Source organism: Xiphophorus maculatus, chromosome 1 (assembly GCF_002775205.1).
Source record: "Xiphophorus maculatus strain JP 163 A chromosome 1, X_maculatus-5.0-male, whole genome shotgun sequence".
NCBI classification, from domain to species: Eukaryota; Metazoa; Chordata; class Actinopteri; order Cyprinodontiformes; family Poeciliidae; genus Xiphophorus; species Xiphophorus maculatus.
This window is the reverse complement of record NC_036443.1, coordinates 12,829,888-12,857,593: the sequence shown is the minus strand read 5'-3', so window position 1 is coordinate 12,857,593 and position 27,706 is coordinate 12,829,888. Positions and strand designations below refer to the sequence as shown.

The following is a 27,706-nucleotide window of genomic DNA, read 5'->3' as shown; positions in this document are numbered from 1 at the left end:
CATTGGTTCAAATGAAGCTATCTGTGTTATGGTTCATTCTTTCTGATATTATTGATATTTTTTGTGGACCTTATAGTTATTTAATTCAAAGTCTGAGCACACATCCCTTTTAGATCAGGCAGTTTGTTTGGACAAACCTCAATGGAAAAAAATACATAGGTCTGAATCTGGGCACTTTTAAAAAAAATCTCTTTTTTTCATATTTGTTAAAACTATCATGATGTTGTGACAGCACAATATAAGACAGGTAATCTGTAAAAAATAAACATCGAGCTCATCCAAGTGCTACTATTGGCGTCAGCAGAAATGCACCCATCCCTGTCAAAACCAACCAATCAGAGGCAAGAGTGGCTTAGCGCTGTCAATCAATCTCGTGTATGCGCTGCTAAGTATGATAATGGTGGAGAAACAACTTACCGCTCCAGGAAAACTGTTCACCTGTCATTATCAGTAGCTATGCTAACTAGACTGAGTGTTCGTAGCAGTTTAGTTATGATTCATGTTGCGGTGAACCAGCTGTGAATCCTTTTTCTCTCTAAAGTAGCAGAGAGAAAGGGGGATGGTGGGACGAGGATGACTGACACCACTGAGACCCTTCTCCTGCCTCTGATTGGTTGTTTCTGACAAGCAGTGAATTTCTGCAAATGGCAGCTGGACTGCAGGGAGAAAGCAGAGGGGCTTGATTTTTTTTCACTAATTATTTGTCTCATATTATACTGTCAAGACATAGTGACAGTTTTAGCAAATATGTAAAAAATTAAATTAAATTAAATCTTTTCTTCCAAAGGAGTGCCACACTGCAGCTTTATTTCAGCGCTATAGTGTTTGACAGGATCCCAAAGGAAGATTAAGATCCTTCTTTAAAAAAAAAATAAAATAAAAAAATCGGATCTACATATCGGGTTTCTTCATAACAAATCAAATTAAAATGACTAAAATATGAGTCTTAGTCATTTTAATTTGTTGTGCCCAATTCACAAAACTTTCCAGAGGAGCCCCTTGTATTTTAATCAGCTTCAGAAAAGATAAACAAAAGCCAAACAGGTTCTACAGCTTCCTTTAAACTCCATGTTTACTGATGCTAAACTAACGGCGCTTATCTTACAGCGCAACCTCTGAGGAAGAGGAGGGGGAGGCGGAGGCGTTTCTGCAGCGTCTCTTTGCGGACGGTCCCTTGGCCCCGCCGCGCAGCAGCGCAACAGCGTCACCGCATGAATGACAGCGAGTCGCGTCGAGGCAGGGAGACACTTTACCGCCGCCGCCTCGCAGGAGCTGCTGGAGCCGCGCAGGACGCCCCGCAGCCCGGCCCGAGCAGGTGGATTTCCGAGCAGCGGCCAGATTCGTCGGGATGCTCCAGCTTCCATGTTCGCCGCGGTGAGACCATGAGGAGGTGACCGGGCTGTGGCGCTGACAGGCAAGGAATGTGCGCCAACAGGTTGGCAAAGCTTTTCGCCATCACGTCAACTGGACCCGAGTTGCTGAACGTTTCGATATCGGCTTCCCTCCCTCTCCCCACCCCAACCCTTCGCGTTTTTTATTTTTTATTTTTATTGAATATTCCCCAGCACCAGCTCAGTAAATGTACGAATACGGAATCGGAGATTGAAGTGAGACGCGTTTTTGTTTTACGCCACAGCGCTGATCTGCGGAGCGAGAGCGGCTCTCAGCGCACGTTTCCTCTTAGTAAAATCAAACATGGTAGTTTGAGTTCAAGGCAAACCGTCAAACTGCTCGGTGGGGTTTGTGGGAAGCAGAAGCAGCTTTCAAGACTGTAGGCACTTTACGGTTCAGCTCAGTTGAGATCTGAAGTTTACCTGTTGTTTGTCCTGACTTTATTTGTCCTTTGAGTATTTCTGTCTGTGGAACGAACCTTAGAGCAGTTATTTAAAAAAAACTCATAACAAATCAAGGCCAGTGGCATCCAAGTGAGAGCAGTATGCACAGAAACATGTATGATATTCACTAGAAGTCTGTTTTTGTAGAACAAACCTGACGAGAATAAGTAGAGACCCACTTTGCTGTCATATTTCATGTCATTCATTGGCTCTACACTTGAACTGCACATCCCCCTCCTCCATCAGATGAGCTGGGACGGTTCTGCTTAGTGCTCTTAAATTAATCGTGGGCCTATTTTGTTGAGCTTGGCCGCCACTTCCTCTGACTGGCTTGTGTTTTCCGGCCAGCAGCAGGGGAGCTGACGGTAAATGAGAGGCCATCACCATCATGCCCCCGGGGAAGTATGGGACGCAGGAGGAGTGGGAGCAGGACGGAGACCAGGAGATCTTCATGGACTTCCTGCTGCCCACCGGGATCTTCCTGAAATTCCCCGTGTCTCGAAACGACACCATCAGAAACATCAAGAAAGTACGTCTCCTCACCTCAGTTCACCTCTCTTGGTTCAATATTGGTGTTTTCTGTTATATCCCACATTGTTCATGGATCATAAGATGCCCCTGTATCATTAATGGGCTTTAATCGATTGACTGCAGATACGCTCTGTGGCTCAGATGACCGCACAGACGCAACTATAGCTGTTTGTTGTCACTCACAATACATCCTTTTAAAGTAATTGGCTGGCTTAAGATGTGGTTCAAACATTAAACTAATAACAAAAAAATAAAAAAAATAAGCCACGGTTCAAGCAGTGCTCGCTGGTTCTCATCCAGCGATTCGAGAGGGAGCTGCAGAAATGCTTCCCAGAGCGAACGCGGCCAGATCTGCTGCGAAGTGTGAGTGTGCCAACAGTTCTGCCACTTCATGCTGCTTCATTCAGCCGCGTTAGGTAATGATTCTCTCTCTGAGGCCCGGAGAAGATTATTGAAAGACGAAGTCCCTTCCTGGTCAAAGGGAACTCAGTGGTTTTATTGGAATAACTCTGGATGTGATCAGCAGATTTCCCCAAGTGTTACTGGTTTCTGCAACAGAGAGCTCTGAGTTTTGTTGTTTTTTTTTTTGCATGTGTATCAGATGGTTTGGAAAAACGCCAGTCGCGAGGCCCTGTTCTGTGGACTGCGTGATCCAGACCTGTACGTCTTCACCTGCATCAACCAGACGGCAGAGCGGGAGGAGCTGGAGGAAGAGTCGAGGAGGATCAGCGACGTGCGGCCTTTCATGTGTGTTTTGAGGCTGGTGGCGAGGGAGGGGGACCGCGGCGAGAAGCTCACCAACACCCAGATCAGTCTGCTCATCGGCAAAGGTGAGCCCACGGTTCTGTTGGAGTGCTTTGTCACTGGCATGACCTGCTCTGAGGTTATGAGAGGTCAGTGTATTACCTGAACTAGAAAACTCCAGTCATTTAATACAATGGTGCATTCTCTTTGTGCCTGGAAGTCGGATTTTCTGAGTTTCCGGCTTGAAGTGGAGCAAGAAAATCCTCTGAAGTCTGAGTGGGAACGCTGAAGGTTGTGGAGAACCTGTAGAGAGTCACAATTCCTAGTCCTGGAAATTCTGAATGAATTCAAAAATCGATTTTAGGCCGCTTAATTGTTTTTGTAGAAATATATTTTGAATAATTCTTTAATATTTTATAAGCTTAGCTAACGCTCACAGAATTTTATGCGCAAATCTATTTTTGTTCAAATATAAATTGATGGGATTTGATACTGTACGGCACAGTAGAGAATTACAATAAATGTTGCAAAAACATGGTTTCTGAATCAACAATAATTTCCGAATTGACCATGAAAATTGTAATCGAATTGCTAGACACTGAAAGATTTGCATCTCTGGGAAGTTGCAGGGCAATATCCAATATGGCTGCTTCAAAAGTTGCAGATCTTGTCTATTTATCATCACTTCTTACTGTTTGAATCACATTAACATAGTGGCACAGATGGTTCTCTACAACCTCTGAATGTGATCATGTTCCTTTTAGTGTTTGAACCTCATTTTAAAATCTCCTGTCTGTCCCTTTATAGCCTTCGATGTTACGCACATTGATGCATTTGGGAAGGAAAACGGAATTATCATTCTCTTCTGCTTGTTTCTTTGTCAGATAGGGGAAATAAGAACCTCAAAAAGTGCTGTAGCAGATATGTATGAGTAAGCTAAAGCAGTGGTTAGCAGAATTTGTTTAGCTTTTTTTTCCCCAAAGAAAATTAACAAATTTCTTGCATAAAGCAGGAATTTAGCAAGAGTTGCTCTTAATAAGATAGATACTTGTATATATTACATATAATGAATGAATGAAAATGAAAACAAGTGACCATTCATGCATCGCCCTCAGGCAGGGTCTTACGGTTGTTTGTTTATTTTTTTTCATCACTTTGCAACAAAGTGAAGCTTGATTTCTGCCAGAGAGACCGGTTGTTTGTGTTTGCAGCGTCTCGCACGTCTAAAGCATATTCCTTTACAAACCACCAGGTCTTCACGAGTTCGAAGCCCAGAAGAACCACGAGGTGGACGAGTTCCGAACCAAGATGCGGACGTTTTGCGAGGAGAAGTCCCTGGAGCGGCAGAATTTGCCGTGGCAACGGTGGATGGAGTACAGCTTCCCGTGCGAGCTTGAGCCGTGCAGCTCCCCGGCGGCCGGCGGGAGCTCCAAATCAAAGCACGGCAAAAAGCTCTTCGTCAACGTCAAGTTTGAGTCGAGCGATGTGAGTCGTCCTGCCGTTTTACTGGGTTATGAGTCAACTCGGCAGACACTTGTTGATCTCACAAAGAGCGCTGTCGCTTTGATTGGAAAAACAACGGTTCCGACTTGAGTAGATTTAATGTGGGGGTTGATTTCTCTTTTTTAATTTTAGGCAGCATTAAGAAAATTTGGAAATCCCCCACCCACTGCAACAACCCCGCCTTCTAAACATCTCTCAAGAAACAAGCTTGACGGCTACTTAATTTAAAGTTGTCACCTTAAAATTTGTTCTTTTTGTTGTTTTTTTTTAACGTTTGGCTCTTGCAGGAAAGCTTCATGCTGCAGCAGGACTCCCAGGATCTCCCTGTGGCTCTGATGAAGAGCGCTCTGAAAAAGAAGGCCACCGTCTTCCGCTCGGTTCGACAGGAACCCGAGGACTACACCCTGCAGGTCAACGGGAGATGGGAGTTCATCTACGGGCAACACCCGCTGGGCCAGTTCAAGGTGAGGAAAAACACGCCTGGCCAATGTTGTTTACATTCAATGGTAAGGTAAAACTGCATCCAACCCAACACCTTAACATATGAATCTACATAAACATGTAATTTATGACAAATTGAAAGTTGCAATCTTTGAAAACAACTGCTGCTGTCATGATCAGTCCCTTTAAGCTTCCCAGAGACAAGAAGAAAACATGATGGCTTTAGTTTAGTGTGGAAATGTGGATTTTATCTCACATGTGAATCATTTTTAGTTTTTCAGAGTGAACTTAACAAAGTTGTTTTTATTTGTTTGTTGTTTTTTTTTTTGCGCCAAGGCTTTCGCAGAAAGAAATCTAAACTGAATGAAAACATCGTTCTGTTTTCAAAATGTTCCAGCTCTCGGCACGATTATAACTCTGTAAAGAGATGTCGGCCTCGACCTTGAGCGCGCAGTCAGACGTACGACTGTACGCTGATGAAAGTCATTTTTACTTCATGTTTCAGTTTGTGTTTATATAATGTGGGGGCTTGAATAGAGATGCACCGATCGATCGGCCACTGGCGGGAATTGGACTTTTTCTTTCATTGCCACTTTTTGTTTTCTGTTCATTAAATGTATAGAAAACCAAAAACACTCACTGTTTCTAACCTTTAAACACACAAATTAACAGCATGTATGGCTATATGGAGAGCTGTTTCATTCAAAATTAAATAAATAAATACTGTTACTGATAAATACTTTATATTCCACATGTTGATTTTCTGCTAAATTCAAAACTATTGCTTCTATTAAAAGCTGCTGCACATTTTTTCTCTTTTATGTTTTATAATCCTTGGAAAACGGTCTGATTTAACAGGTCAGTCCTCCAAATAAAACCTATAATCGGTATTGACCGAGAAAAGACACCTGATTGGTTTGTCTCCAGTTTTAAGCCTTCGCAGTCATAACTATTCATGCTTTTTATCACCTGGACCAAACATTATGTCGTCTGTCTCCCTGATCTCGTCCTTGTCTGTTTCATGCCACAAAACCTCAAATTATATATTTTAACAATGTTTTTAATACTTAAAGACCAACCTCTGCCGTTTGCTCAGCTTGGCTGAAGCTTCGTGTCAACTTCTCATAGCTTTCCGTTATCGTTCTGCAAGGAACTATGTTATCTTAAGGAGCTATTTTTAGATTTTTCAGCCATCATTTTCCGTTAATCAGCTTTCACTTGAGAATTTACCAGTAAGAGAGAAGAGATTTTATCAACGCTGCAATACTATGCTGATTTCTAAATGGTATTGCAGTGGGATAGCTGAATGAGGATGAAACGCCACCCACTCCACTGCTGCTGCAGCTCCGGCACCCTCTCCTTAATTTGAAAAATATTCTCCAAATTTTATGAGATACTATTCAGTGTCCAAAACTAATGGCATACAATACATTTGTTTTTTTTTTCTGCTTTTGCTATTTCTATTTTCTTGTAATCCCAAGCATTTCAGAAAACCCAACTCCCTGCTTCAGCTTGTAGATTTGCTTTTGCGCATTGTAACTGATTTGATCTATTTTTCTTGGGGACTGTGACACAAAAAATGAGCAAAAACGTGCTGCAGGTTAGAGCTAGGAGTTTTGAATACTTTGGGGGGGGGGAAAAAAGAAGAAAGAAATTACAGAATAATTCTCAAGGTGTCCTTGAAGGGTAATCAGAAAGTTGTGAGCCTAATATCAGCTTCAATCTGCGGCCACATGTCAGTGTGTCCTTGGGGAAGGCACCAGGCCTGTCACAATAAGCAATAAATTTAATTGCATAAGGTAGAACAAAAATTTTCAATTTTTCTCGTTTCTTTCTCTCTTTCTACCAAAAACTGGATGTCAAAAGTCTCCAGTCTGGTGCTTTGGGTTCAACTGGCCTCTTTTTCTGAAGGACAATTTTGTTTACAGAGACTTCATAAGTAATTTTATTTGTTGTTTTGATTATTATTGTGGATATTTAAAATGTCTTCCAGTTCCAGTGTTAAATCTTCATTATAATTTAAAGTTTAGTGATCTTTAAGAATGCTTTCTTGCATTATTATGCCATTACCATTATATATTACTTGAAAATGGTCTCAAAGCAACAATATTATCGTTTATCGCGATAACTTCTGGGACAATTTATCATCCTGGAAAATTTGACATACGATCTTGACCTTTAACTTATTTTATTTTACTCAAAAAAGTGCATCACGGTCTATGTAGTCAATTTATGGTTTATAACCTGGAACTGCTTTTTTAGTTAGAAGATATTCAATAATTAGGGGGAAAATATGTCGTTTTAAATTGTCTGACCAAGCAATGAACAGAGAATTGACTAATTTCAACTTCTGGCTAGTCTTTAGTTTCCTTTAGTCTTTAATATATGATGGCTTTTTTGACAACAAATAAACAGTAGTTGTTTTTTTTTTTGTTTGTTTGCTATTTATTCTTTTTTCAATAAATCTTTTATCAATAAATCCACAGATCAATTAGATCGGACTGCTTTTTGGAGAGGGGGATCCTTAAAGTGACGGGAACAAAACATTTTTGCTCTGCAGAAATGTGCCGTGTTGAAAATTTAAGTGTTTGTTAAACTACGAATGCTGTTTGTAAATAAATATCCAAAATAGTATAGATATTTTAAAGACACATTTTTCTTACTTTCATGTAGCAGTGAAAGTTACTGCCAATATTCTTCACATGGATGCTAGGTGTGTAAATGAAGAAATCAGTTTGTCCTGGACTCAAATATTGTTACCGTCCCGGTTGAGTTTTGTGTTTCTGAAGCAACGTTTCCCAAAATGTAGTTTCATTCAGACCGAATCAGATATTTTTATAGTTTGCTGTATTTGTTCCTACGCTCTCAAGCCTTCTGGACCTGCTGCAGAGAGGCGGTTAGCACAGATGTCACAGTAATTCCTCCAACAGGCTCTCTCTCTTGCTCTCCTTCTCTCTCTTTCAATGAAGAAATGTCTTGCAGAGCTGCCAGTAACCTCCCATCATTTATGTCCTTCTTATACAGGGATTCAAAGCAAATATACATGCTTGTAGCTAATTTTAAGCTGTGTCACTTAAAAACAACAACAAAAGAAACACACTTATGCAGACAGTTGTGACAAAAAGTGAAAATGTTCATAGTCAGTTGGTTTCATTTCAGATCTGCAGTTTGGTCTTAAGGGAAAAACTGCAGCAGCTGAAAGCGTGTTTATTCACACGTCTGCATGTTAGTTTGGACCTGTGCGGGTGGTCCGACACAAAGCCGGGGCGGCTGTCGCATCAAAGGCGGCTTGAGTTGAGACTTTAGGTGGCAGGAGGCTCCCCTGTTGATTTTGAAACCCCAGCTACCTGATGGAGTGACTCATATCTGTCCGGCAGTGCTGCAGAGAGGAACTGCTTCCATCCACACATAATGAGATTTTCACTGCATTAACTTACAACAAATGAACAGCCTTCAGGAGTTTAACCAGTGCCATCAGGACGTTGGGAAATATCTGTGGCTGCTGAGCTGACTGATTGCTCTACCGGTAAACAAAAACAAAAAAAAAAACGTCCTCTTGTCGCTTTTGTTTCCTCCCCAGTACATTTTCTCCTGTTTGAGGAATGGTCAGAACCCCCAGCTTACCATGGTGCACCACTGCACCATCAGCAAATACCAGGAGGATCAGGGCAGAGTGTGCAGCCAGATGTACAAGACCCGCTCCCTGTCCAGACCGCCACCTCTGCCCCTGAAGAAGGTAAGGAGTCGTCGCCCTTTAACCCAGCAGCGCTCTCTGTTTCCAGTTAATCCTCCACCAGCCTGTGAACTTTAGCATGCTTACAGCTACAGTGCAAAATTACGCAGATCAGACGGAGCGTCTCAATAAATGCAAAATTATCCAAAGGTTGAACGGGGCTTAGACTTTACCAGTTTTCTGCTAAAGTTATCGAATTAAAGTGAATGTTTACTTTCACTAAAATTTAAGGAACAGGTAAAAATGCCAAAATTTTAACAATTTTGTTCACCGATTAAAAGGCTACTGGGAGGTTGAAAATTTCAGGTTTGAAGTTGGTAGAAATTAGCAGAACATCATAATCCTTTCAAGGTTTTGCACCAACCTTGTCCAAAAATCCAACATGGCTGCCTTGCACATAATTCTTAGTGATAGTTGCAGTAAATAGTTTAGGCTGTTTGATTTCTGTCAACATGTCTCAGTAAGTCTGTTGCGCACACTGAACTGATTCATTTAGGAAACGAGTGTGAAAGTGGAAAAAGCAGAGAAATGTGTTGTCAGCTTGTATGTTTGTATCAGAGATGTTCACAAGTCATTTTTTTCTGATTCAGTCTTTTTTGCCTAAAGTCAGAGTCATCAATTCTTTAACCCTGCATCATCATAGGTTAAGGACTCTAATAATTATAACTATAACTATTATAGCACTGTTAATTATCTTTCAATTTTGAATATTTATTAACAGTCGTCCTTTATCAATTTCTCATTGACTTTAATCTGCTGAAGTCTTCTTCATATTATATTGAAAATTTTATCAAATGTAATATGGAATATTTATATTCCCTTTTAGAGTCAAATTTTGAGTTCCTGTGTAGAAATTAAATAAGTTTTGAACATCTGAATGAATGGAACCGAAAGTGCTTTTAGTTTTATGATTTCAGACAGAAACAAGATAATGTAGGAAGTTATGTTTAAGTGTATTTTGTTGTGAAATTATCCAAATTATTCCTTTGGAGAACCATTCATGTGGTCGTTATTATGATTGTTATGAGCCATTAAAGTCCCATAATTCACAAACGCCACTGATAGGCCTGTCACAATAGTCAACAGATGAATTAATCGCATGATGAGTTAAAACAAACTCAATAATTTCCAGTGGCATGATTTATTGTTTATCTCTTTTTTCTCCCTCTTTCTACCAACAACTGGATGATAAAAGTCTTCAGTTTGGTGCTTTGGTCTAAACATGCCCCTTTGTATGAAGAATAATTTTGCTTACAAAATTCATTTTATTTGCTGTGTTGTTTGTTTATTTTTGGATATTTAAAATGTCTTTCAGTTCCAGTGTTAAATGTTTGTTATAATTTAAAGTTTATTGACCTTCGAGAATTTGTACTTGCATTATTATTTTGCCATTACTGTTATATTACTCAAAAATGCTCTCAAAACAACAATAGTACCGTTTATCGCGATAACTTCTGGAACAATTTATCGTCCAGCAAAATTTCTTATCGTGACAGGCCTAGCCACTGACTAATAATCAAGCGCATTCTTTCTGAGTAAAACATACGCTGCGGTGCATCACCTATCAGAGGGATCTGTAGCTCACTTAGTTCCTTCCTTTTTTTCTTTATACATGTAAACAATAGTTGAGTCTTAAACTAGGAGCCAAAGTGAAGTCTCATGTCTTCAGGGCACAAGTCTAGGTCAAGTGTGAAGGTTTTTATTTTTGTAATTCAAGTCCAATTCGAGTTTTAGTCTTGCACTCAAATCACCGTCTCTAAGCCTTTCTCCTTAGTAAATGAAGTAGATAGTTTACTTTCACTTGCTGTAATTAAATATGAAGGAATCCAACCGTTACTCAAACCAGAGGAAATTAACTTAGGCTACCGTTTGTAGAGAGCTTCTTGTTCTCTTTTTTTTTGACAGCTCAATGCTGCAGTGGTGTTTTGTTTGCTTACTTTTGAAAGAGTAAGTTTGTTGTGTACTTTGAACGTTCTTGCCAAACAGGAAACTGCGCCAAGAGCTTCACCACTTAGATTACACCGAAGGCAGAGAATGCAAATTTATTTTTAGGTAAATAGAAAAAAAAAAGAGAGCATAATCTTTCCTCCTCTTTCTCTTTCCCTCTCCTGCAGCAGAACACCTCCTCCCTCTGGTCCATAAATGAGCCCTTCTACATTCACCTCCTTCAGGGGAGCAGAGTCAATGCAGACGAGGGGATGAAGGTCGGTGTGTTTTCGTGGAGGTTTTCTCTCACTTTGCTGCTCATTGAAATGTGGCATTCGTTTGTTTACCAATATTTCAACTTCAATTATAGGAACTGTCAGGTTGACATGCAAATGACAGAATGGGGGGGAGGAGAGAGGGGCACTCCGATAGGGGTGTGTGGGGGGGGGGGGGGTTGGGTCACATGTCCAAACCGCACGTTTCCCATAATTCATCAAGTCGGTTGGTTAAAACTTCAAAACAGGAAGTGGGGAGGGCCTATCTGGCTTTTTATGTCTCACTCTGAGGCCTTAATTCTAAGAAAAAAGGCGGGCTTCGTGCTCTTTCCCCTTCTCTTGCTCTCAGATGTGCTTCTTTATATGGCTGTACGTCGCACACGTTCTGTTAACCTTCGCGTGTCGGCCTAATCTGCAAAAACTATCCTCCTCCTCCTTCATGTGTGTATTGTGTTTCCACTCCATGACAAAGTGCGTAACTACCCAGCCGTTTTATTGTCAAGAGTGTGAACTTCGTGACTCATGCCAAAGTTACCGTGTTGCCTTCCTTTGGGCCCATTCAGCCACTGGCATACAGAGACATTAACAATTACAAAATATAGATTAAGATTTTCCTAATTTAGGATGACCATATTGTTTGCGCGGTGTTCAATTGTAATTCAATGCTTTTTGTCATGCTGCCTGGACTAACCCTGAGTCACAGCAACCTGTTTACATTGACAGCGTCGACCCTTTGACTCATAACTCGAGTGACACAGGAAGCTCTGAATCATCTATCGCCAATTCTGTGAATCTTCCAAAAACAATCATCCTCACGCAACAGCTAAGCGATGCAGCATCCAGACTGCAGCTGGCGGCCTTGTTCTAATCGCCCCCACAGATGTGTAAATGTGCGTTTGCGTGTCTTTGCTCCAACGCAGCTCGTGGTGCAGGCCGGCCTCTTCCACGGCAGCGAGCTCCTGTGCAAGATGATGACGAGCTCGGAGGTCACGGTGTGCTCCGAGCCGTCGTGGGACCAGAGGCTGGAGTTTGACATAAACGTGTCCGACCTGCCGCGCATGAGCCGCCTTTGCTTCGCGCTCTACGCCGTCATCGAGAAGACCAAGAAACCCCGCGGCACGAAGAAGAAGAACAAGAAAGCAGTAAGTGGCCCGTCGGGGTTTGGGCTTTGGCAGGCTGATGCTCAGGCCGACGGGTGTAAATGAGTTGGCAGGTACAAACGCTCTGCTGCTTGTGTTTTGGTGCGTATTGTCTTGTGTGTGCTCTGTGGGTGTGTTCTGCTGCTGCGTCTGGTTGTGCAAGTGTGTTCAGTGGCAAGGCTGCGGTTAGCGTCTCATCCGCTTTTGCTCTTTTATCTGCACATTAGTCCAAGGAAGGAAGGAATTCTAAATACATACTCACAGTTGACACCCACACACTTAAAGTTGAACTTTTCATTGCTAGATTTTGGAGCTTACGCTGCGACGGCCTATAGAAGCACAAAGCAAATCGTTCCCACTGTGGAACCTTTTTTTTTGGCTTCTATGTAAACCTGCACGTCAGTTTTTGTTGCAAACATTAGACTCACAAATCAAGATGCGAGTTACTGATTTCTGAGTCATTTGAGTCAGAAAGGTTTTGACTTAATGCACAGCTTATGTCACAGTTTAATTGTTTGTACTTTGGATGCAATCATTTTTACCTAATCTAATTATTTCATATTTCAGACCCAGCACACTCCTTTATATCCACAAACAGCATGAAGATCAAATAACATACAAGAGCCTTGCTTAATTCTTTAAATCCATTGAAATTTGTCACATTACAACCACAAACCGCATTGTCTTTCATTGGCATTTTATGTGAAAGACCAACATAATGTAGTGAAGTAGAAGGAAAATGATCTGGTAAAAAGTCTTTACCAATAAAAATGGGAAAAGTCTAGATTGTATTTGTATTTTGGCCCATTTTACTTTGCAAAATTGTCCAACCCAGTCAGGTTGGCTGGAGAGTGTGAGTGGGACATTGATTTTTACGTTTTTCCACGGATTCCACTACCGTGTTGCACTATGATGATTCTGTGAAATGCATAGAAAGAAACTGCTAATATTTCATTCCCTTAGTACAAATTACAAACATAATGATCAGAATAGTCAAAAAAATAATAATTGCAAAGTTTATGGTTGCAAATGGAATTTAAAGACCAGGAATGATTGAGACAGAGTTATGTGGTGCTTTTCACCAAGATTGTTTTGTAAAAAAAAAAAAATTAAAAATGGATCAGTTTTGATTAATGACAGATTTAGATAAGGTCTAAAAATTGACCTAATATTATATAATATCATTTGGAAGGAACATGATTCTCTCACTGTCTCTACAAATCTCAAAACATTCAATGTAAAGAAAGTTTGACTCAGAATGTAAACTTGGATGTGAGGGGATTTGAAATCCCCTCACATACAGAGCACCATGGTGCCATCTCAGGACAAACGGAGGTGTTTAGTTCAAGATGCAGCACACTTTCTGAAACTAGTCGTCAACAACTTCAGTGCAATGAATAAAAGCTGAAGAACGGTAACCGCTATCTTCTTATTTCACGAACCAGTCACCCTGCGACTAACAAAGTGAACAATTTTCTCCTCTGTCCATTTGTCAAGCTGATGTTTTCCGCACTAAACTGTGAAACCAATGTGAAAGGTAAAGAAGCTTCCCCACACCCACTTGGTGAACAACAAATTCCCCTTTTTTCTGCAGCTGTGGTCTGAGCATCTTTTGTTATGACAGCGCTGCAGCGGCTGCTGGCAGCATGTTTGGGTTCGCCTCCCTGAACAAGTTGCCCAGGTGTGTTTCCAGGGTATCGAAGCCACTTCTGCTTTCTTAGCCACTTCTCTTTTCTGATGTCCGGAGGAGAAGTCCTGCAGGCAGACGGAAGTGGGGCTATTTTAGCTCGACTTGTTTGTGCCTCTGTTTTTATCTGCGCGCATCTCGACTCGGATATATTTGCGCTTTTTGGAGAAATTATGAAGTAACGAAAGTTGTTATTTCTAAGACCTGCCCGGAGCTTAGTTCCTTTTATCCATCATGACAGAAATGACAACCAGGGAATGTTTTTTGTTAAAGCCGCAAAGGTTTTGTGTCCATAACGTATAATTGGCACAACCTGAACAACATAAAGGCAATGGTATGAGAGAACGCTATTAATTTTATACGGATAAACATAATGCTCTTGCTTTGTTGTCAGTACACCAAACATATTACATGACCTAATACAAAAGTATGCTGAAACTATTAGTATTTTTTGTTAAGATATTCTTTATGTTGAAAAAGTAATTACTCCCTAAATCTTGGCAGCAACATCTTCCATTAAGAGTTTTCCATAAGTTGCGATATCTTAAATCAATGTGGAAGAATATTTTTGCACTCTTCTTTGCAGAAATGTTTTCCTGCATGAAGGGTCTGTTCAAGTTAACGCAATACCATGTCAGTCGGACAAAACCAGCCTTTGATTAGGCCACTCCAAAGCTTTAGTTTGGTTTATATATTTTCATTCTAAGGTGGATTTACTTAATGACCCAATTGCGCATGAGCTTAAACGCACAGGATAGGCATATCTTCACCATCAGATCAGGATGTTCTGTCAAAAAACAGAATTAGTTGAAAAAAGTTTGAATGAGTAAAAAGGTTTTTTTAGGTCAATTTAAAAAGCCACTACCCAATCCTGTTTGCTGTATTTCTTATATGCTGTGACTACTTGTTTATCGCTGAAACCTAACCAACGCTGCATGTTTCCAGGACTGTCCGATTGCCTGGGTAAACACCATGCTGTTCGACTACAAGGACCAGCTGAAGACCGGGGAGTTCCTCTTATCCATGTGGCCATCTGTACCTGGTACTTCCTGTTCAGTCTCACATTTCCCTATCTCTAAAAACACTTGACATGATCACAGCATCTTTCACCGACACCTAGTAGCAAGTGATCCCATCAGAAATACCCATAGTGGGAAGCGATGCAAAATAAACCCAACGTATTTACACACGTTCTGTGTTGTCGGTTGCAGACAGACAAGCTGTTAGATTCAGAGGTATTTAAAATGCACTCGCTTCTTGTTTTTCACTTGTTTATATACTGTTTTTATGCTCAGTCTGAACACGCAGTAAAAGCTTAAAGGGTTATTCGCAGATAACATTTTTCTCATAACATGTTTACCTTCAATGCAAAATGTTTTAATGCACAATTTTGTTCACCACAGATGACAAAAGTGACCTGCTGAACCCGATGGGAACGGTCCAGAGGAATCCCAACGTAGACAGCGCCGCCGGACTCCTCATTCGCTTCCCTAACATCCGGCCTCATCCGCTCTACTATCCTCCCCTTGACAAGGTCGTTTTATCCTAAATGTATATGGGCAGCCTTATTATTATTATTATTATTATTATTCCAAGATGTCACATCAGGTTTACACCCCCTAAAAACAGAAAGTAGTATATAGCAATTTCAAAGTTACCAGATCCACTGGGCATCTCTGAAGTTTGAATCAATTATATCTCAAGAAGCAATTTTTGTACTAGATAAATGTACTCAATATAACAAATCACAATCAGCGATATTGGCCCACATTATCGCTGTTCGCACAAGCAATTACGGTAATTTGACTTCAGCTTTTCAAGGTGTGCAGACATAAAGTATTAATATTTAACTGTATATTAAGTACAATATTAAGAAAAGAACAATATGTTATATTGTTTGGTTGGATTTGATTGTTTGGAAAGGATGGATTTTTCATAAATATTCTCTGTAATTTTGCACCATTGTGGTAATGAAAGAAATTTTTTATTTTGCTTTTTAGCACGTTTACGTGGACACCACGTAAACATGAATTTGATATTTTGCCGCAAAACCAACTTCATGTTAACTGGTTATTGAAATAGATTTTTTTCTGTCTCCAACCCCTTTCAGACCATTGAGCCAGAAATGAACGGCAACACTGTTTTTCCCTCCAAAGACGAGGTAAAACAATAAAATCCTTCTAAAACCTGAACACTGTTAAAGTAAAATGAAACAAAGCGTGTCTTGCTGAGTGAGTTGTGTGCTGCTTCTTTGTCTTTTTGTAGTACTTGAAACTAAAAGAAATCATGGACAACAAAAACTACACCGAGTTTTTTGAGGATGAGAAAGAGCTCCTGTGGAAGCTCCGAGCCGAGGTCCGCGACTATTTCCCCGAGTGCCTGTCCAAGCTGCTTCTCATCACTAAGTGGAATAAGCGTGAGGATGTAGCTCAGGTGTGGAGATAGTTTGATTTTTTTTGTTTGTTTTTTGACTCAACTCGTGTAGCTTGCACATATTCCACACTCTACATTAGTTTAAATGGGTTGTTTATTTCATTTTACTTTCAACTTGTGAGGGTCTTATCCAGACTCCATGCTCTGTCTTACTTGAAGTTACATGTTCTCTTGTCTTTCTCGTTTTGAAGGCATTGGCATTTCTATCTTCTTTTCTTTTTGCCTGTTGACTTATTTCATATGTAGGTTTCATATATGTTTCACTTTCTGCTCTAATTGAAGTGTCATGTTCTCTTGTCTTTCCCATTTTGAAGAGTACTAAGAGAAATTAGATATTTTTTATGTTTCATTTTGTGTTTGATCCTCAAAAGCACACATTTCACACTCTTCCATACTTTTTGTGGCTTTACCTTTAACACTTTGAACACTTTTTTATAGCCTTGTAATCCTGCCCACAGGACTTGGCGACAAAATAAATTTGGATCCTCATCCAGGCTTGTTTTTCCACAGTTCCAGTAGTTTTAACATAAGTAGTAATAAATACAATCTTCAAATAATATTTTGAATGTCTGATTTCCCCAGTCATTCCTCCAGCGGCCCGTCGTGTTTTTGAGTTAAAAAATGTTTAAAGTTGACAGGAAATTTGAAAATGTCACTTGATAATCGTGTGTTAGATTGAAAGATTGAAAATTAATACCTGAACACCAACTATAAAAGTCTTTAAAAAATGCAAACATTTAAAAAAGCTTAAAAAAAATAAGTAATGCTAAGCCTGGTGGGGGCATGAGTAAAGCCTGGTGGCCCACCAGACTTATAATACACTGGGGGAAACCCTGATATTACTTGCTAGCATTATTAATGAGTTGAAATGCACCCCAACACCATGGCTTTGATCACACTTTGGATATGGCATTAAAAAGATTTGTTATTTATACCTCTGTCAGTGGAGGGGTCCAACGTAGCTAGTTTACCGAAATGGTAGCCTTATTGGTAATTAAAGTAAAAATTGTCTTCTTGAACTTGTTAGATGGTGGGTTTACTGAAAAGCTGGCCTGAACTCCCTGCCATCCACGCCTTGGAGCTGTTGGACTACAGCTTTCCTGATCCAGCAGTCCGGTCCTTCACTATCAGATGCCTCAAGAAGCTCAGGTACATCGACTAGCAGACAACAGGCTTGAAGATTTCTATTTTTGAATATCAGCATTGATTTAAAAAAATAAAATACATTTCTTCCACAGTGACGATGAGCTGCTGCAGTACTTGATCCAGCTGGTCCAGGTCCTGAAGTACGAGTCCTACCTGGACTGCGACCTCACCACCTTCCTGCTGGAGAGGGCGCTGTCCAACAGGAGGATAGGACACTTTCTGTTTTGGCATCTTAAGTAAGCCATAGTCTTATCTCATAATAGTATTTATTTATATATATTTAAAAAAAAACACAGGATACATTTTTTTTTTCTTGACATTTTATGTTGTTTATTGTAGATCTGAGATTCACGTGGCATCGGTCAGTTTACGTTTTGGCTTGATTCTGGAGGCTTACTGCAGGGGAAACATCCACCACATCAAGCTTTTGTCCAAACAGGTAACACGCCGCTCGTTTAGTCAGACGTTTGACTCCCACATTAAACGTATCTGCTGTTCTAAAACTCAACCTGCGCCACCCAGAACGAGGCTCTGGGTAAAATGAAGGCCCTGAGCGACATCGTCAAGACGGGCTCCCAGAAAATGACGGTGGACGACCTGAAGCTGTGCATCAGGCAGGAGTCGTACCTGGAGGCGCTGTCGGACCTGCTGTCGCCGCTCAACCCCAGCGTCATCCTGTTTGAGATCTGGTTAGCATTACACACACACATACGCACAGCGGTTTATGCCCTCTGAAGATTAATTACCAAAGTCTTAATGTTAATTCACAATAAGAAATGCTTCCACCTTTATTTACTCTCTCTAAAATTCTACAAGTTTTGTTTTATGAATAGTTGTTTTATGAATAGTCAGTATATTTATTTATACTGATAATAAATAATTATCAGTATAAATGCATATTTTAAAAGCTATTTTAGATATTAATTTAGGGGAAATATAAGAAAACAAAAAGTATTTTTGTAAACTCTGAGACATATTTAAAAGGTGGCATGATTGACATGAGCTTTTTATTTTCACAGCACCGATAAGTGCAGATTTATGGATTCAAAGATGAAGCCGCTCTGGCTTATGTACAAGAACCCTTTGGAACAAGCAGACATGGTCGGCATCATCTTCAAAAACGGAGACGGTGAGAAATGAGACGATGCTAAAACGTCTCCTCACACATGAACACTTGACCTTTGTTAACTAAGAAAGTAAATGTGACTTTAATTTAACAAAAGGTGAAAAAGAAAAACTCTTATGTTGTAAATGAAAGATAAACATACCTCTGTATTTGAAAGCTTATAACATAAAATATAACAGACAAAATCTAACTACTCTGCCTGAGAAAAGTATTCACACTACGTCTGTTGCAATAAGCAATAAATCACATAATATTTATTATTGCATAATCAATTTAAACTCAGTAATTCCCATTTGAATATTTTACCTTTTTTTTTTGTCTTTTTCCACCAAACCTGGATGACAAAAATCTTCAGTCTGGTGCTTTGGTTTGAACTAACCCCTTTTTTGAAGGACAGTTTTGTTTATAGAGACTTTTTTATTCATTTAATTGGTTATTTCTGTTGTTTTTTTTTTCTTTATTTTGGATATTTAAGATTTCTTCCAGCTCCAGTGTTAAGTGTTCATTAGAGTTTAACGTTTACTTATCTTTGAGAAGGTGTTCGTGCATTATTATTATTTTGCCATTACCATTAAATATTACTTTAAAATGGTCTCAAACAACAATATTATCATTTATCCCAATAATATCTGTGGACAATTTATTGTCCAGCAAAATTTGTTATTGTGATGGGCCTAATTCGCACCTCTTAGTCTTTCCCGCATTTTATAACATTACCACCAAACGTCTCTTTGTGTTTCATTGGGATTTTATGTGTTTGACTTACACAAAGCAGCACATAATTGTAAATGGTAAAGAAAAATAATGTGTTGTTTTTACATTTTTTTTAGGAAGAGTGAATCCTGCACGTCCACGTCTCAATGCAATCTGCTGGGTTTCCTTAGATAGAAAACGTTAATTTGAATAACAAAACTGAGACTAACACAGGGTCAAGTGGATTTTATGTGGAACTCAATTAACACTGCAAATGATCCTGAACGCACAGTTGTCATGGTAACATGTGGTGGTAGCGGCATCATGCTGCAGTGAAGTTTTCTTCAGCGGGATCAAGGAAGCCGGTCAGAGTTTGTGGGAGGAAGTAAATCTGTCTGAGACTCCAAACGTTGAGGCAAAACATTAGTATTGCGACGCGTTTCTCCATCCAGTTTTACTTGGCTTTTTGCAAAGAGGAAGTGAAATTTCTTTTATCCTTAATATGAATGAAACCAGAACCCTAAATAACTTCTTTGCGATGAATAGTAGTTAGACAAAGTATTGACTCATAGTTGCTAAATATAAATGCAAAGCAAACGGTTCTGTTCATGCTGAAATTAAATTACAGACTCTATTTACCAATTATGTTACTTAAAATATTTTTTCCTTTCAATTTATTTAGGGGTAGCAGAATAAAGGGAGCTAAATACAAATGCAGGCCACATCGGGCTTTTTTTTCTGTGTGTAAAAATGTTTAAAGTGTGTGTTCATGAATTTAATTATAATAACGTTATCAAAAAATAGAAATGCATTGACATTTTTGTTTGAAATATGGCAAAATGCATAGCAGTTGAAGGGGCATGAATACTTTTTGACTCTGATGTAAATTTTACAATACGTTTGGTTTATTTTTTACATTTTTTCACTTATTTTCTTGCTTTGTTTCCTCAGATCTCCGGCAGGACATGTTAACCCTGCAGATGATCCGGCTCATGGAGAACCTGTGGAAGAAAGAAGGCCTGGATCTCAGGTGGGATCCGCTTTTCTCATCCTGCTTGATGCTTTGAAAACGAGAAGAACTCGTTTTCAAACTAAATCCTGCTGATTCCGCCCCGCGCTGTCAGGATGATCCCATACGGCTGCCTGTCCACCGGGAACAAAACGGGGCTCATCGAGGTCGTGAAGAGCTCCGACACGATCGCCAACATCCAGAGGAACAGCAGCAACAGCGCGGCCACCGCTGCCTTCAACAAGGACGCCTTGCTCAACTGGCTTAAGTCCAAGAATCCAGGGTGAGTAAAGTCGACAGTAACGATGTGAATTAAACCATCTCGATACATTATCATTCGATCTGGAAGATGCAATTGCCTTTTATTTCAAAAACGGCATTATGTGCATTATGTTTGCGCCGAAGGACTATTTTAAGCTTCTAAGAAGCCACATAGGATCAGTGGGGTTTGTTTATGTAGATTTTTTACTAGCAAATGGCTCCAGTTCTACACAGGGGCCTCCCCAGTGCTCCCAGGACAGCTTCGTCACAAGGCCCGTCCCAGTTGTGAATGTGAAAGTAGCTCCTGCCGTCTTTCTGCATGAGCTGTAATGTGTTCGCCTCCGGAAAATAATTCAAATCTCAAGGAGGCAGACAAGACATTATTTCCAATTTTGTCTGTTAATAAGTTAAGATGAAACGACTAATAGAAACGTTATGTTTAAAACATGTTAAGGTGGTGTTATGTTATAACTTTATTTTAGCACAACTAATCTGTAATTACAGATGGCTGTAATTCAGCCATCTGTAAGCCAAGACAATATTTCTCAAATTTAAATAAAAAAGCCACAAACAAAAAATATACAGAAATAAATTCAGTACAAGACAAAAGTTTTTTCCCTAAACTTCTTAAAAGCAGGCCAAAATACCACTAATCTGACGTAGTGTGGCAGCCTTACTGCTGGATGTGTAAAAAGCACTTTGACACTTTTTGTGGATTAATATTAACATCAGTCAGATCAACTCTAATGCTATAACATATTCATGTTAATAATCTACAATTTGCTACAGCAGTGGAGCAATAGATCCATTGCTGGAATAGAGGGGGGGAAAAATGTGTTAAAATCTAAAAAATGTTGAGGAGGATTTCAAATAATTAGGGTTTTTTTAGAAGACGACATGTATTGCTACATCAGGGAGTTGTCTTATTACGGTCAATGGAAATGAATATGTTCATATTTTTGGCTATGTAATATAATTTAAAACTGCTGGTCTGAATTTGTGTATAGTCCCTGCTAAAGATGGTTCATAAAGGCTGGTTTCTGCTCAGTGGTTTAAATTAGATTACTATAATATATAACGATGGGTTAAATCATAAGCTGAAATGGATTTGTCAGACATTACCTGTCTTTTTCAAATGGCTTCCTGCTGAGGCCAGAACAATTTGCTAACATCTTTTCATGGAACAAAGTGAAGTTCAGGCAACTTCATCAGATTTACAAAAACATCAAAGAACACATTAATCAGTAAAGATATTACATATTCAACCACTAGTTGGCAGCAGAACTTGCACTCCTCTACCATAATGTTGTGCATTGCTGCAAAAACAAGCCCTATACGACCTAGGCATTCAACTCTGCACTCCATAAATTATAGTTAGCATTTTTTCTTGATAAAGTAGGAGTTGCTATTATGACAGAAAAAATGTAAGAAAAAAAATCTACAATTTTTTATAGTTCTGTTTAGACCTGAAGCTGAAGAAAGACTTAAGCGTTAAAAGTGAAAAAAAAAAGATTTTTTTTTTTTTTTTTACCTTTTTTTGTTTTTTTTGCAGGGACCTATTTGGTTTCCACGTGTCCTCAATGGGAGTTTTACCCTGATCATTTTAAAATTTAGTTAAAAGAGTTTTTCCCACAGCCTCCATCTTTTTCTGGACCTAAGCAGATTGTGAACAAAGCTATGAACCAAACTCAAACCTAATATAATCCATAATATATAAGTCATATAGTCCAAATGGGCTCCTCGTTTATTCTCTGTAGCATGGTGGTGTCCTATTCCAACCTTTTAGACATTTAGATGTGTCTCTCCACCAAAACATGTTTTAATTCTTATAGCCCGCTGTGAAATATTCATCTTTACTTCTACTAACCAACTGCCATTTAAAGAGGCCATTCTTTAAATATGGCCTTTGAGAGGCCATATTTAAAGATGCCTCTTTAAATAGCCAGTATTTAAAGAGGCCATTCTGTTTCCTGCCTCTCAAAGTTCTTTGTGTGACCGGAATATCTAATTTATAACCTTTGTGTCGATGAAGTTTGAGCCAAAAGCTGCAACGCGTACGGTTGGTGGATTCCCATTCATCCTGCTGCTTTTCCGAGCTGTGTTTCAACGCTGCAGCAGGACGGAACGAAGTGCACCGGCAGCTCCTTGAGCAATAAACGAGAGTACATTTTTATTTGGTGCCAAACCGTCTGAAGGTCTCGTATTCTCTAAAAGCTTGTTGAAGAAACAGGTCTGTTGGAGGAAATGAAAAAAGGTGTTGTACGTCACTCGGCAGCACAGGCACAGCTGACCGCACGACAGAACAGAAAGGTAATTATCTTAAACACTGCAGAGACCGAAGAAGAGCAGGGGACATTAGCAAGAACCTAATACAGCGGAGTCCATGCACATCTAAACTGAAAGGATGTGACGGTCGATCATTAAGCTGCCACAGGATCTCCTTTATGAATACTTTACGCACTGTGTGCAACAGCAGGGAAAAACTGGAAAAGTAGGAATGTGCTGCACAAATAAAACCCATTTATGCTGTCTTTCGTTTCGTCTCTGACTTCATGTTTCTCCAGGGACAAACTCGATCAAGCGATAGAGGAGTTCACTCTCTCCTGTGCTGGCTACTGTGTAGCTACTTACGTGCTGGGGATTGGAGATCGCCACAATGACAACATCATGATCAGGGAAACTGGACAGGTCAGATTTAACGCACTCACATGAATCAATATTATTTTTCTATTGAGTTATTTAGTCTGAATATTCTGAGCCTGGTAAAAGGCCTACACATATTCTCCACGAGCAGCGGATTTCAGAAAGAGGAGCAAAGTTGGTTTCAGACTTCACAAGAAACATAATTCCTGGAAGTCTTCATAGAACATCTGAAGCATTGCAGCACATTTCAAACTAGTAGTCACACCCACTTCAAATTATGGAGTAATAACACAGCAGTTGTTCAGAAGCCGACGAAAACGTCCAAACCGGACCTGCAAGAACAGAGGGCAGGTCAGGTTTGGTCAGGTCCTATTCTTGCATTCATGGGAGAGATAATAATATCTGTTCTCTTGGAGTATGTGCAGGCCTCAAACTTTATACGACGGTGAAGATTCTAGTTAAACAAGGCGGACCTGCAAAGTAAAATATTCAACAAATTCTATCCATTGCAAATCTTTCTAACAGAGATAATAACCTTTCATATTTAGCTGTTTCACATTGATTTCGGACACTTCCTGGGAAACTTCAAGCGGAAACTCGGGATCAACAGGGAGCGTGTGCCTTTTATCCTGACGTACGACTTTGTCCACGTGATCCAACAAGGCAGGACGAACAACAGTGAGAAGTTTGAAAGGTACAAATTATAAAGCGTAATTCATTTACCAAGGAGCTTTGGGGATGTCTTTAAATACTTACAGCGATTGTCTGCTTTGTCAGGTTCAGGGAATACTGTGAGCGGGCCTACAAGATCCTGTGTCGAAACGGGACGCTGTTTGTCAACCTCTTCGCCATGATGAAGGCAGCGGGGCTGCCGGAGCTCTCCTCCTCCAAAGATATCCAGTATTTAAAGGTACAAAACTCAGCTCATTTTGCATGAGTCTGTATATGATTAGGATTGTGATAACCTACATCAAAGCACTACATTTTATCTGGAGTGTTTGCTCCAAAAAAGCGTGATTTTATGAAAAAAGCTTCCTGTGACATTTATTCTAAAAGGACTGTAATGAATGTCAATAACTGTACATTCCATAATTATGTCACATACATTATTTATTTGTTGGATTTTCTATCATTTTCAATGTGAGATTATTTTACTGCTATAGGACTAAGCATTCCCTTCAGGACGTTGCAATGTTTTTTTGTGATTATTGCAGCTGACACTTACTGATTTTATGGCACCTTTTTCAAAAGGTTGTGGTCAAAGTTGCACATTTTTTTAAGCTTCACTTTTCCCATAACATTGTTTTACCAAAAAGTTTAAATTGCTACACGTAGCATTCTTTAACAAGATAATAATTATCTTGTTAAATAATAACAAGATAGTTGTTATTATCAACTATAATAATAGTTAAATAGGTATTATTTAACTATCTTGTTAAATAATAACAAGATAGTTATTATTTAATGGACCTTCTTGAAATAGCACCCTTAAAACAAATAAAGTCCTGTCCTGAGGTGCAAAAGAGTAATTCTTTATTGGTTGTTCAAGTTAACATAAAAATGTTTACACATTGTAAATAAATTTTTAAAAAGGCAGCATCACATGGTTTCATCTGGCAGGTTCGACGATCGAGACGTGAAACAGGAAAATAAATTAGAAGAGGTCAGAGGAGATTGGTCAAAATTCAACCTAGTTGCAGTGATTGGTCAGAAAAGAAGGAAGCACAGAAAACATTAAGGTGATTGGTTCAGATTTGCCTGAAAAATTGTGATGGCTGGTAAAAATTGCAGGTTTGCACAGAATTGCGACTGATGAGAGAATTTACTTCAATAGTTGCGATCGCAACACCATAACTTCGTGGAGTTTTCCTTCTTTGCACACATAGCTGACTGACAGCTTACAGTCTCTCACATCTGGAGAGGTGGGAGCTGTGCTATCTGGCATGTTATCAAAAGAGCTTCATGAGGGCCTGCGCCCCAGATACACAGACTATTTGTCCTGAAGGCAGCCCTCTAGGATTCGACTCCTAGTGTCAGGATCTTTCCTGCAAGTCTTCTGCCTCTCCTGTCTCAGCACTTTGAATACTGTCACTTCCACCACTAAAACAAACTGAGATGTAAAATTTTTACGTCTTTTAAAAAAGGGTGATTTTTCTTTTTTTAAATAGTGGTATCCTGAAGAAAAAAAAATCAGACTTGTACGCCTTTTAGTTACAGTGGTTTAGTGACGATGAGAATCATGTTTCCATTTGCGTCTCGTTTTCAACAGGATTCTTTAGCTCTGGGCAAATCGGAGGACGAAGCACTGAAGAATTTCAAAGTGAAGTTCAACGAAGCTTTGCGGGAGAGCTGGAAGACGAAAGTCAACTGGATGATGCACTCCTTGGCCAAGGACAACAGGCCGTGAAAGAGCACCGCACCGGTGCAACCTGCCAAAAATGATAACTTTTAACTTATAGACAGAAAAAAAAACAAATGAGGGATCTAAATTTATTTGACACATGGCATTCAAACACAGACAGCAGCAAATGTTTACATGCCAGCGGCTGAGAAACAACTAAACAGAGGCATCCAGTGGTCCTTTCAACACAGGCCTTTTCAAAGTCAAGGACATTTGCTCCCGTTATCTTTCTTCCATCAACAAAATGAACTGTCTTACCCAAGCAAAACCATAAATGTATATTGGATTTAGTGGAAATTGGTACTTGAAAACCATCTGCTCCTGCAAAGCGCATCACCGAAACAGGAAGTTCATCTCGGCAACTGCATTACTCAGCAGAGAGCAAGCTGCAGACAGCCTGTGGGATGACTTTATGACTTTAGATGTCGCTCACCGGGGGAGACGACAATGCATCGGATGGGAACAGAGCCGTCACATGTTGTCTTGAACTGCCTCTCTCCGACAGTGTTGTGTATTTTTATATTGTGCTTTATTTAATTAGACTGGTGTAGAGAACTTGTAAATTCATGATGTTTATTTTAAATTAATTTAAAATAGTTGTGTCATTGGCCTTTAAGCTTTACTGAGTGCCAGTATACGTTAAACCTAATGCGAGGCACAACGTTTCTCATTTCTGTTTTTCATGAACACACCAGAAGACCAGGCTTTGTCCAGAATCTAGCTATAGAGTCATTTTTGCATTAAAGCTTTTAATGCCATTGTTAACGTTTTTTTTTTTTTCTTTAAATAAAAAAAGAAAAGATTAGCTTAAGTTTGAGTGTGATGCAGGAGGAAGCGACCTGTTCAGGCTAAACTGGCATCTGCCTACGTACAACTCTAGATTTCACAATCACAAGAGTTGCTTGTAGAGAGAAACGCAGTCAGACTCATTTGTTTACCTCATATTTTTTTTCTTCTACAAAACATAGCAACTTGCTCTAGTGTTGATGGTAATGAATCATCCTGAACGTGTGCTTCGTGTTAAACTGATGGATTTTATTTGAAATGCCTTAACTCAGCTTTTAAAGACGCATGCCACTGGCAGCTGGTAGGAAGGAAACTCAAGATGCTCTAAAGCAAAGATGTCTTGTGAAGAAAGAGAAAAATGCTGAGGGTTGCTTCTTGAGACAATCGGTTGTAACAAAAGAAAAAGAGCCATTTACTTATGGATGTGCTTCTCATACTGTGATTTTGGTCACACTGTTCATGTCAGAGGTCAGCGTGGTCGATGCAGACTCTCTAAGAGTGTTCACTGTGTTTGTGAGTTTGTGTGTGTTGTGATATTTAAGTTTTGCACTTCCATTGACATTCTTGTCAAATGTGCCAGGTAACATGAAAATATTTCATGCTTTTAAGGTCAATCACTGTCATAATTTAACTGCAGCACAAAGTGCTTTTTGTCAGCTTAAGTGGGGCTGTGTACGGTTTGATTTTATTTCCAGACAAGTTTTTATTTTTTATTTTTATTACTTTACATGCTGCATACCCCACTGTATGTCCTGAAAGGACTGCTTGCTTTTTAAAAAATATATATTGTTAAACAGTCTCTTCTTATTATGAGTCTCTGTGCACTCATGACAAGAAGAAGAGCAAGTGTAGCTGTAGATCTAACAGCACTGAGTTGACTATACTTATCATTTCTGTCCTTTAAAAGGGGCCTCACTAAATACTGCTTTTTTAAGCAACACTGGGGGAAATCAGTCGCTCCTTTTGCTAATTAAATATGATGCTGTTGCCTTTTATGCTGGTTGTCATTTTTAAATTGTTAGAAGCTCCTTTAAGGTCCATGCCAGATTTTCAGTTGTGTAGCTAAAGCAAATAAATTATCATCAAAACAGAAGTTTGATGTGACATTTTTTTTGCACTCCTTTTTTATACATTTGCCACACTTGCCGTTTATGAGTGAAATTTAATTCCGAATAAAAAAGTCTGCAACCACCGAGACTTTCAGGAGGAATTTTTTTGCAGCCTGGATGTTTCTTCGCTGAGTCAATATTTATTTTAAAGTCCTTGGTCTCTGTTATTTTGTTTTTTTTGGGGGGGGGGTGGGGGGGGGGTTTAGAAATAATTTGTATTTTCAAGCAATGTCCTCCTGGTCAAATTTGTTGAGAGCTCACATTTCAAAAAGATGATTTTGAACT

At 39.5% G+C, this 27,706-nt stretch overlaps 1 protein-coding gene across 5 annotated transcripts; it reads left to right on the top strand.

Moving 5' to 3' along the window:
• The first annotated feature begins 1,181 nt into the window (after positions 1-1,181).
• pik3cd (phosphatidylinositol-4,5-bisphosphate 3-kinase catalytic subunit delta) lies at positions 1,182-27,504 on the top strand. Of its 5 annotated transcripts, none has more exons than XM_023335245.1 (23): positions 1,182-1,435; positions 2,187-2,364; positions 2,968-3,196; positions 4,363-4,595; positions 4,901-5,077; positions 8,635-8,790; positions 10,905-10,991; positions 11,909-12,130; positions 14,760-14,856; positions 15,218-15,348; positions 15,925-15,975; positions 16,080-16,247; positions 17,275-17,396; positions 17,486-17,629; positions 17,733-17,832; positions 17,916-18,082; positions 18,413-18,522; positions 20,164-20,242; positions 20,337-20,504; positions 23,047-23,170; positions 23,674-23,819; positions 23,903-24,035; positions 25,395-27,504. In XM_023335245.1, exons 2-23 carry the CDS (start codon positions 2,224-2,226, stop codon positions 25,530-25,532), a joined length of 3,123 nt encoding a protein of 1,040 aa, XP_023191013.1. In that variant the 5' UTR covers positions 1,182-1,435; positions 2,187-2,223; the 3' UTR covers positions 25,533-27,504. The 5 variants fall into 5 exon arrangements, with proteins under 5 accessions (XP_023191013.1, XP_023191006.1, XP_023190995.1 ...); XM_023335238.1 differs by having other exon boundaries at positions 1,182-1,374; positions 10,902-10,991; positions 25,395-25,532; XM_023335227.1 differs by having other exon boundaries at positions 1,182-1,414; positions 10,902-10,991; positions 25,395-25,532.
• The last annotated feature ends 202 nt before the right edge of the window (positions 27,505-27,706 follow it).